This window comes from Garra rufa, chromosome 10 (assembly GCF_049309525.1).
Source record: "Garra rufa chromosome 10, GarRuf1.0, whole genome shotgun sequence".
NCBI classification, from domain to species: Eukaryota; Metazoa; Chordata; class Actinopteri; order Cypriniformes; family Cyprinidae; genus Garra; species Garra rufa.
This window is the reverse complement of record NC_133370.1, coordinates 42,573,830-42,585,207: the sequence shown is the minus strand read 5'-3', so window position 1 is coordinate 42,585,207 and position 11,378 is coordinate 42,573,830. Positions and strand designations below refer to the sequence as shown.

The following is an 11,378-nucleotide window of genomic DNA, read 5'->3' as shown; positions in this document are numbered from 1 at the left end:
AAACAACAAAAATGCAATTAAATTAAACAGAAAATTTATATATTTTTTTTTTTTTTGGGGGGGGGGGGGGTACTTTAAAGCAGTGTTACACTTGATGTTTTATGCTTAAATCCTTTTTTGTCTTTGACCCACATACAAGTCCCTATGTCAAAATAACTGGCGTCACAGATTATAAAACAGCATTTATAAAATGGAAGCAGAAAACAGATTTTGCCTTGATTGAAATATGTAGGAAAATAGGCCAAAATGGTAGGTTTATTGACAGGGAATTTCCGTTATCTCCATATAAACATTTACCATATATAATGAAATGAAAAAATAACATATTTCAATGATTTATCATATGTAACCATAATAGCATTCAGTTTGGATTTAGGAATTGATGTTTTCAAGGCAGCTCTACAAAATGAGCCAGGTACTGTCAACATATTTTAAATATTAATATATTTAAACATTTATTTTTAGTTTTTTTCTTCAGTTGCGGACCCGTCATATGACATCATCCAGAATAAACCAATGGGAGTCGTTCTCGCGTATAAGCCCCGCCCTCAAACGCTAAAACATGGCTGGACTGATCTGATTCTGAAATCGTCGGACCTGCTGTAGAGGTGAGTGAACGTCTGTCACAGCAAAACCTTTCTTACTAGTATTTTCGAGCTTCAACGAAATACTTTCTATGTAGTAAGTTGTATTTAACCGGACCGCTGAGGCTATTGCTTTTAAATTTTACAGAGTTTTAAGGCAATAACCTAGCCATGAACTTGTTATTCATATAAGTTAAACTCTAGTTTTTGAAAAATCTCGTTTCCGTTTGATTTTTATTGCTGTGACGCTATGTTTGGATGCAAAATCTGAAAAGACTGTTTGTTGACACTCATCCAGAGGGACAAAGTTCAGTTTTAAAGCATTTGAAGATGGCCCTACTGAGATTTCTCAGGACCCCCGGTCTCTGTGGGGCCCTGTGCTACACCGGGACCAGGAGCATCTCCTCAGGAAGCCTTCATATCAAAGATCCACTGAATTTCTGGTGTGGTGGCCGAGTCAACATCAAAGATGTGAAAACCAGATCTGAACCAATATATGAGCCTGCAACAGGTGATATATTTACTAAACTAGTTTTCTACATTTCACCCCCTGCTAAGCATTGCCCAATCAGACTTTGCCCCATCACATGACCACTATGTATTTACCATTAAGTTTTTTAAAACACCATGTCGTTCTCTTAAAAAACATTATCATCTCTGATCTTTGTGAATGTATCACAGGTCGTGTCTTGTGCCAGCTGCAAGCTTGTGGCGCCGCAGATGTTGATGCCGCTGTTGGGAGCGCCAGTGCTGCTTTTACAGTGTGGAGTAAACTGGCAGGCATGGAAAGAGCCAGAATCATGCTAGAAGCGGCAAGACTCATTGAGGTAGACTTGAGTGCACTGATCAGGCATCCTAACATATTGCATAACAGTGCTGCATTGATTTAAGTTGTGTTGACTCTGAGTCTGATCTCGTCAGTTATCTCTGTTGTTGAGAATAGAAGAGAAGAGAGGAGATTGCTGAGATTGAGGTCATCAACAATGGCAAGTCCATCACAGAAGCCCGTTTAGACGTGGACTCAGCCAGAATGTGCATTGAGTATTTTGCAGGACAAGCCACCATACTTTCAGGTTAGTTGTTTTGGCATCATTTTCACAAAAGATACAGTACCAAATGTTAAAACTTCATTACTGAAGTTTCACTAAAAAAATGTACACTAATGGTCAAAAGGATTTTTTAGTCTCTTATGCTCACCAAGGCTGCAAAAATTTTAATCAGCATTAGTGTGAAATGGTATTGCAATTGAAAATGTATTTTAATATACAGTTGAGGTCAAATGTTTGCATACATCTTGCAGAACCTGCAAAATGTTAATTACATTACCAAAATAAGAGGGATCATGCAAAATGCATGTTATTTTTTATTTAATACTGACCTGAATACGATATATCATATCATATAAAAGACATTTACATGTAGTTCACAAGAGAAAATGATTTAAACTGAATTTTAAAAAAAAATGACCCTGTTCAAAAGTTTACATACACTTGATTCTTAATACTGTGTTGTTACTTGAATGATCCACAGATGTGTTTTTTTTTTGTTTAGGGATAATTGATCATGAGTCCCTTGTTTGTCCTTTACCTTTTTCATTTTTTAGTATTTGAACCCTTTCTAACAATGACTGTGTGATTTTGAGATCCATATTTTCTCACTGAGGACAACTGAGGGACTCATATACAACTATTACAGAAGGTTTAAACGCTCTCCGATGCTTCAGAAGGAAACATGATGCATTAAGAGCCGGAGGGTGAAAACTTTTTGAATTTGAATATCAGGGTAAATGTAACTTATTTTGTCTTCTGGGAAACATGTAAGTATCTTCTGGAGCTTCTGAAGGGCAGCACTAAATGAAAAAAGATATTTAGGCAAAATAAGCTAAATGTGCACATTTTCATTCTGTTCAAAAGTTTACACCCCTGGCTCTTACTGCATCATTCTTTCATTTTGGAGCATCAGTGAGTGTTTGAACCTTTTGTAATAGTTGCATATGAGTCCCTCAGCTGTCCTCAGTGTGAAAAGATGGATCTCAAAATCATACAGTCATTGTTAGATAGGGTTCAAATACACAAAAATGCTGAAAAACCAAAGAATTTGTGAGACCTGAAGGATCTTTCTAAAGAACAACGGGCAGTTTAACTGTTCAGGACAAACAAGGGACTCATGAACAACTATCACCAAATTAAAAAGAAAACGGCTGTGGATCATTCAGGCAAGAACACAGTATTAATAATCAATGTAAACTTTTGAACAGGGTCAGTTATGTAAAATATTTTCTCTTGAGCACCAAATAAAAATTGAGCACTGCTGAAAATTTAGATTTGGCATCACAAAAAAAAGGAAAGAAATTAACGCTTTTATTCGGCATGCATTAAATTGATCATAAATGACAGTAAAGACATTTATAATGTTACAAACGCCTTCTGTTACAGATAAATACTTTTCTGTTTAACTTTCTGATCATCAAAGAACCCTGAAAAAAAGACCATAGATTCCACAACAATGTTAAGTCGCAAAAACTCCTTTTCAACATTGTTATTAATTGATAACTAAGCAGCAAGACTGATTAGACTGATTTCTGAAGGATCATGTAGCACTGAAGACTGGAGTAATGATGCTTACCGTTTTTTACAGACGCTAGGACACATTTCTCAATACTTAGGTCACTTTTGCAAAACTCTTCACACAATTCTCCTATCCGACTTTCAGCTTGGCAAAGCAGTTCATTTCACATTCAAAATGCACTACAACTACCAAAACACTTTATTCAGGTCTCAAATAAACTCATTCTTCCAGAACACTGGCAAAGGTTGACAGCCGACAAACACACTTTGTCACCCACAAAACAATGAGCTAAATAACACTAACAACATGTAGCATTACACAGTGTTTTCTTGTGTAAAACAAGGACACATCTCTGTTTATAATTGCAATATATATTGTTTATAACTGCAATATATGTTACTGGAATGAATCAGACATGATGCAGAATTCGTCAATATTTTATGTTGTTTACTTATTTATTTTTTTGCACTAAGTAATTCCAAAATACAAGAATTTGTATACACACCATCCACTGATACAGATACAATAGTAATGCTAATCTACTGCATTTTTAGATTTGAAATATGTTTCAATAAAATATTGCTGTTGAATTTTGCTGTCTTATTCAGTTTTGCATTATGTTATTGTTTTGAACATAAGTTTAACAGTTTTGAAAACAGTATGTAAGCATGAGCAAAATGTCCTGTACGTCGAAGATTTTTGGCAGTTGTTGTGTCTGAGTGAGAAAAGAATTCATGAAATTTGAGAGATGTAGTCATTGAATGCATTTTGTGCCAAAACAATGATAATTGATCCTCAGTTTAGCCCACATAGACTTCTGTTGTGCTCACTGTGTGAAGAGTTTTGCAAAAGTGATCTAAGTATTGAGAAATGTGTCCTAGCGTCTGTAAAAACTGTAAAAAAAAAAAATCTGATTTTGCATCACAGGAATACGTTTCATTTTAAAATAAATTAAACTAGAAATCACTTCTTTTAAAATGTAATATTTTATATTATTTTTGTTTTTACTGTATTAAAAAAAAACAACCTTGGTGAGAGTAACAAGCTTCTTAATTATTAAAAAAAAATCGGAATTATTTCAAACTTTTGACAGGTAATTTACATAAAATTAAAATATGAATCAAGACTATATAGGTGGGCTATTCTTTCTCAGGTCAGCATGTTCAACTACCAGGAGGTTCGTTTGCATACACCCGTCGGGAGCCTCTAGGGGTGTGTGTGGGAATAGGAGCCTGGAATTACCCCTTCCAGATTGCAGCCTGGAAATCTGCTCCTGCCATTGCTTGTGGTATGTGTTCTATAAGTTATATAAGTGTGTCTTAGCATACCGGAATCACAGAATGACAAAACTTACACCTTGAATAAAGGTATTGACTGATAAGCCAATTAAATACATTTCATAATTAGATAATAATACAATTCTGTATGATTTTGTCTAATTAAATAAAATAAAATATTAAGTAAATAAATCAGTTTTAAATGCTACAAGAGCCATTCTGTGTGAACTCAATGAGAGGCCCCTGGCAAAAAAAAAATTGATTCCAATTTTTTTTCCTGGTGAAATAAGTAAGGAATGATATTCCTGTTTAAAAAAAAAAAGACCCATATTTGAACCACGTGCATAAACCATGGGGCTACATTGAAACACAAAATCCAGTTGAGATATTTTGCATTAAAATGACAAGATAACAAAGCTCAAAGCTTATCAAGTTAAAAACTTCATAATTTTCACCTGGTGCACTATTAAAGCAAAATCTTTGACCGTAATCCTGGTGAGGAGGCTATTGAACTCCATTTGTTTAATATCCTCTTTGATCCCTCTTGATCTGTCGTAGATCTGTGCCTGAAATGATTATCTTAATACTCTCCATTTATAGTCTTCTATTTTGATTCTGTTGTAGGCAACTCTATGGTGTTCAAGCCATCACCGGTGACCCCTGTGACTGCGGTGCTGCTGGCTGAGATTTATTCACAGGCCGGGGCTCCCGAGGGCCTGTTCAATGTGGTGCAGGGTGGACAAGAGACTGGTTCTCTGCTGTGTCAACACCCATCTGTTGCGAAGGTCTCCTTCACAGGAAGTGTGCCCACAGGCAAGAAAGTAAGACGACTCGAGTAGTAATAATAGTGCTGTCACAGATCTTTCTCAATTAAAGGGATAGTTCACCCAACTATCCTATCATTCCAAACCCATAAGGCATTAGTTAACTTTAAAAACATAAAGATATTTGTAATGAGACCTGAGAGATTTCCAGGTGACTTAAACCTAGAAAGAGTCGGAAACTAATCAAACCGTTTAATCCTTTATAACTTTTTGAAGCTTCTAAGTGTTGGTTACGTACATTTTTAGTAGAGGGACAAAAAAAAAAAAACACAGATTGTATAAATGTGACCCTGGACCACAAAACCAGTCTTAAGTCGCTGGGGTATATTTGTAGCAATAGTCAAAAATACATTGTGTGGGTCAAGATTATTGATTTTTCTTTTATGCCAAAAATCATTAGGAAATTAAGTAAAGATCATGTTCCATGAAGATTTTTGTAAAATTCCTACTGTAAATATATCAAAATGTAATTTTTGATTAGTAATATGCATTGTTAAGAACTTAATTTGGACAACTTTAAAAGTGATTTTCTCAGTATTTTGATTTTTTTGCACCCTCAGATTCCAGATTTTCAAATAGTTGTGTCTCACCCAAATATTGTCCTATCCTAACAAACCATACATCAATAGAAAGTTTATTTATTGAGCTTTCATATAATGTATACATCTCAGTTTTGTAAAATTTAACCCTATGACTGGTTTTGTGGTCTAGGGTCACAAATGATGAAAGAATTTTCATTTTTGGGTAAACTATCCCTTTCAGATATGTGCTTAATATTAAAAAAAAAAAAAAATAGTTCACTCATAAATGAAAATTTGCTAGAAATGTACTCTCTCCAGCCATCCAAGACGTAGATGAGTTTGTTTCTTAATTGGGAAACAGATTTTGGAGAAATGTAGCATTACATCACTTGCTCACCAATGGATCTTCTGCAGTGAATGGGTGCCGTCAGAATGAGACTCCAAACAGCTGATAAAAACATCACAATAATCCACAAGTAATCCACACCACTCCAGCGCATCAATTAACATCTTGTGAAGTGAAAAGCTGCGTATTTGTAATAAACTACCTGATAAATGTCTTCAATCCATTACTTTCTCCAGTTGAAAAAGTCAACTCATCAGAATCAGGCGAGAAATCTACTCAGATCAAGCACCATTTGCAAGTGAAAACAGTTCTAAACAAATATGTTGATGGATTTTGATGTGACAGGACAACAGGAAATGGACTTTTTCAGTGGAGAAAGTGTTATATTGGATTATGAACTCATATTTTGGCCAGAACGAGTTTTAAAGTTTAAAATTTCTTAATCGTAGATTTGTTAATTACAAATACACAGCTTTTACTCTCACAATATGTTATTTGATGGACTGGACTGGAGTGGTGTGGGTTATTGTGATGGTTTTTATGAGCTGTTTGGACTTTGACGGCACCCATTCACTACAGAAGATCTATTGGTGAGCAAGTGATGTAATGCTAAATTCCTAATTTAGCATGGTAATTTTCCTGATTTCTGATGAAGAAACAAACTCATCTACATTTTTGATAACCTAAGGGTGAGAAAAAAATTCCAAAAGGTTTTTGAACTATTCCTTTAATCTATGTTGTGTTAATTATATCAGATGTTATACACTAATAAAGGGGTCCTATTAAGCTCTTTTACAAAGTAAGTCTTTATTTTGTTTTGGGGGTGCACTAGAATATGCTCTCATGCTCGTTTCGAAAAACGCATTATTTTTCACGTAATTTACATTATTACAATAGCTTTCTCCCCAGCCTGACACAAATGGCACGATTAGTTCCAGGTTTGATGAAGGTCCGCCTTCTTAAAAACGAAATGTGTTGTGATTGGTTATCAGTCCCACTTCATTGCAGTTGGTGCCCGGATAGATGGTGTTTCCCCTTCCCAAAGCAGCACAAGCTAGATTAAAGTGATTCTTACATTTTAAATATGGATATTTTTCTTACAAAAACTTATCAGGCTTTTACCATCTACAGCTACCGGAGCTGTTCGCGGACACTTTAGTGAATGCTCGCGTTTATAAGAGCCGCCCTGTGGCTCGCTGAAGCATCCTAGTCATAGCCTCTGGAAAACAAACGCTGTAGTCCAAAAGCGAAATCTCTCTCTTTGGAGTGGACTTTGAGATTTGTAACTTTGTAGATGTTTTTTATGCCCAAACATACACACCACACACTAGCTTAAATTGTGAAAAACATAATAGGAACAATAGAAAAAGTGAAAAAGCATAAAAGGAACCCTTTTAAGAAAGTCACTAGTAGTAGTTGTGGTGGAATCTCTCCTGGAATGCACTTCTAATGCATATTTTGGCCCAACAGATCATGGAAATGGCCTCCCAAGGGGTTAAACCAGTGACACTGGAGCTCGGTGGTAAATCTCCACTAATCATCTTTGAGGACTCTGACCTAGAAAACGCTGTTAGAGGAGCACTCATGGCCAACTTCCTGTCTCAAGGCCAGGTACTGTACTAGTCAAGTATAAACATACATTTTTCTCCCTCTCTGTTTCATATAAAATTTTCCTAAAGAGAAGTTAGCCTACTGCACTATTAGGAGTACAATATTGCTTCAAATTAAAATGTCAAATTCTAAAATGTTTGTAACATTATTGTTTTTGTCACTTCTTTTTGTATTGCCTATTTGTAGGTGTGCAGCAATGGCACCAGAGTTTTTGTGCAAAGCTCAATTCTTCCTCAGTTCTTGAAAGAGGTGGTCAGGAGAACTAAAGCCATCCAGATAGGAGACCCTCTGTTGGATGAGACCCGTATGGGAGCTCTGGTCAGCAAACCACAGCTGGACAAGGTGCTGGGATATGTGAAGCAAGCTAAGAAAGAGGTATAGGTGTTGTTCATATAGTAGCATGATTATAATGTTTATTATATGATATGGGTTTTAAAATCTATACTTTTTCTTGATAGGGAGCCAGAGTGCTTTGTGGAGGGGAGCCTTTCACCCCAGCAGATCCTAAACTAAAAGATGGATACTACATGACACCATGTGTGCTCGGTGAGTTGAAAAACTGTTGGCGGCTGATGTTGAGATCATGTGTTTTGGAAACATTCAATGGTGTATTTTTGTTCTGTTCGTTTCCTTCTGTCTGTGTTGTGTGTTCATTAATGTGTTTTGCTTACAGACAGCTGCACAGATGACATGACGTGTGTCAGAGAGGAAATCTTTGGGCCTGTGATGTCAGTTCTGTCCTTTGACACTGAGGACGAGGTTCTTCGGAGAGCCAACGACAGTGACTTGGGTCTGGCTGGAGGAGTCTTCACTAAGTAAAGTGACGTTTTTTTTTTAATACACAAACATTCAAACATTTGGAGTTTTAATGTTTTTGAGAGAAGTCTCTTCTGCTCACCAAAGGTGCATTTATTTGATCAAAAATACAGTAAAATGAGTAATATTGTGAAAAAGTAAAAAAAAAATTAAAATAATAGTTTCTATTTGAACATATTTTAAAATGTAATTTATTCCTGTTATGCAGTGTCACATGATCCTCCAGCAATCATTCTAATATGCTGATTTGCTTTTTAAGAAACATTTATTATTATCAAATTTGAAAACAGTTGTGCTGCTTAATATTTTTGTGGAAATGTTTTTTTTTTTTTTTGTTCTTACATTAACAAAGTTCAATATATAGCATACTGTCTATTTGATACATTAGTTAAACGTTTTTGAACAGTAAGATTTTTTTTGTTTTTTTTTAAGTCTCTTCTGCTCACAAAGGGTGCATTTATTTGATCCAAATATTTTAACTATTTAAAATAACTGTTTTCTATTTTAATATATTTTAAAATGTAATTTATTCCTCTGATGAAAGCTACATTTTTAGCATCATCAGTCTTCAGTGTCACATGATCCTTTAGAAATCATTCTAATATACTGATTTGCTGCTCAAGAAACATTTATTATCTAATTTAAAAACAGTTTTTGAACAGTAAGATTTTTAATGTTTTTTAAAAAAGCCTCTTCTGCTCACCAAGGGTGCATTTATTTGATCCAAAATACAGAAAAAGCAGTAATATTGTAAAATTGTTTTCTATTTGAATATATTTTAAAATGTAATTTATTCCTGTGTTCAAAGCTAATTTTTCAGCATCATTACTCCAGTCTTCAGTGTCACATGATCCTTCAGAAATCATTCTAATATGCTGATTTGCTGTTTAAGAGACATTTATTATTATTATTATTATTATTATTATTATTATTATTATCAATATTTAAAACAGTTAAATACATTTTTTCATGATTCTTTGATTAATAGAAAGGGGGAGGGTTATAGAAATTAATACTTTTATATAGCAAGGATGATTTAAATTGACCAAAAGTGATAATAATGACATTTTATAATGGTGAGATAAATGCTGTTCTTCTGAACTTTCTCTTCCTTAAAAATCCTGAAAAAATTGTATATTGCTGTTTTGAACAATAATAACAATAAATGTTTTTTTTTAGCAAATCAGAATATTAGAATGATTTCTGAAGGATCATGTGACTGGAGTAATGTTAAAAATTCAGCTTTGAAATCACAAATAAATTACATTTTGAAATGTATTCAGATAGAAAGAAGTTTTTTTTAAATATAGTAAAAATATTTTGTTAATATATACTGCTTTTGCTGTATATTAGATCAAATAAATGCAGGCTTGGTGAGCAAAAGACACTTCCTTTAAAAAACATTAAAAATCTTATTGTTCAAAAACTTTTGACTGGTAGTGTATATAATAGCATTTATTAAAAATATAAGTTTATCTACTCTTGCATTTGATCAATTTCTTGCTCCTTGCTGAATAAAAGTATTAATTTTGTTTAAAAAAAATCTTGTGAATGGTAGTATAGTTTGTGTGATATTTCTGTAAGTTAAATCTATACTCCTCTTTCCTAATTGCTCATATTTTTCTTTACTGTCTGTTTCTGACTTACTAGAGATGTTAAAAGAGCCCACCGTGTTATAGAAAACCTGCAGGCTGGATCTTGCTTCATCAACAACTACAATATCACCCCTGTGGAGGTGCCCTTTGGAGGATACAAGGCCTCAGGTGGAGTTACCAAACATTTTTTGTCTGTGTGTTTGCTCTGTAACACTAAGCACTGAACTCAAATTAAACATGTCATTTGATCTGATTTTAGGTATTGGAAGAGAAAATGGCCAGGTGACCATTGAATTTTACTCCCAGTTGAAGACTGTGGTGGTGGAGATGGGTGATGTGGACAGTCTTTTCTGAACACGAGCCAGGTGTATTCAGGTTACCGATTAATGATTAAAGATCTCAATGTGTAATTACCCACATGTCCTTAAAGGGATAGCTGACCTAAAAATGAAAATTCTGTCATTATTACTCATCCTCATGTCATTCCAAACCCGTAAGACTTTTGTTCATCTTAGGAACACAAATTAAGATATTGTTGATGAAATCCGAAAGCTTTCTGAACCTGCATAGACAGCAATGTAAGTGAAATGTAAATGAAGAATTGTCAGATAAAGTCTTGTAGCTTGAACCACTGATGTCACATGGACTATTTTAACAGTGTCCTTACTACCTTTCTGGTCCTTGAACGTTGTATTTGCATTGATGTCTATGCAAGGTTAGAAAGCTCTCAGATTTCATCAAAAATATCTTAATTTGTGTTCCGAAGGTAAACGAAGATCTTATAATAATATAGTATAGTAATTAATGACAGAATTTTCATTTTTGGTTGAACTATCCCTTTAAGACAGATGCACAGTTCCTAAAAAAGTATTAATGTTTACCACTAAAGGACCATGTTTAGCCTGCCAACATAATTTCTGTCAAGTAATGACAGCTGTCTGTGAATATTTTTTACAATGAAGTGCCTGTAATGTAGGATGGTATGATTCTGAATGAGCGAAACTGCAATATTTTAAAGAAACAGATTATATGTGATTATTAAAAATCTAAAATGTGATATTTTGGTTAATGTGCCTTTGTATCAGACAATGCTTGTACTGTGAATGAATGCTTTACACTATGCATGTAATATTAACTAATGACAAAAACGATGCATCATTATAATAAAAAAGCTTATGGAATATTTCATGTAAGGTCATGTGAAGTATTGTTTATTTAATGTATAAACTCAAACTC

The 11,378-nt window shown here is 34.3% G+C and overlaps 1 protein-coding gene across 1 annotated transcript; it reads left to right on the top strand.

Annotated features, from left to right (window-relative positions):
* Positions 1 to 549: 549 nt before the first annotated feature.
* On the top strand, positions 550 to 11,330 carry aldh9a1b (aldehyde dehydrogenase 9 family, member A1b). Its single transcript, XM_073849928.1, has 12 exons — positions 550 to 608; positions 883 to 1,095; positions 1,266 to 1,411; positions 1,528 to 1,657; positions 4,306 to 4,440; positions 5,054 to 5,250; positions 7,591 to 7,731; positions 7,918 to 8,106; positions 8,190 to 8,277; positions 8,405 to 8,546; positions 10,198 to 10,310; positions 10,402 to 11,330. Exons 2-12 carry the CDS (start codon positions 915 to 917, stop codon positions 10,494 to 10,496), a joined length of 1,557 nt encoding a protein of 518 aa, XP_073706029.1. The 5' UTR covers positions 550 to 608; positions 883 to 914; the 3' UTR covers positions 10,497 to 11,330.
* The last annotated feature ends 48 nt before the right edge of the window (positions 11,331 to 11,378 follow it).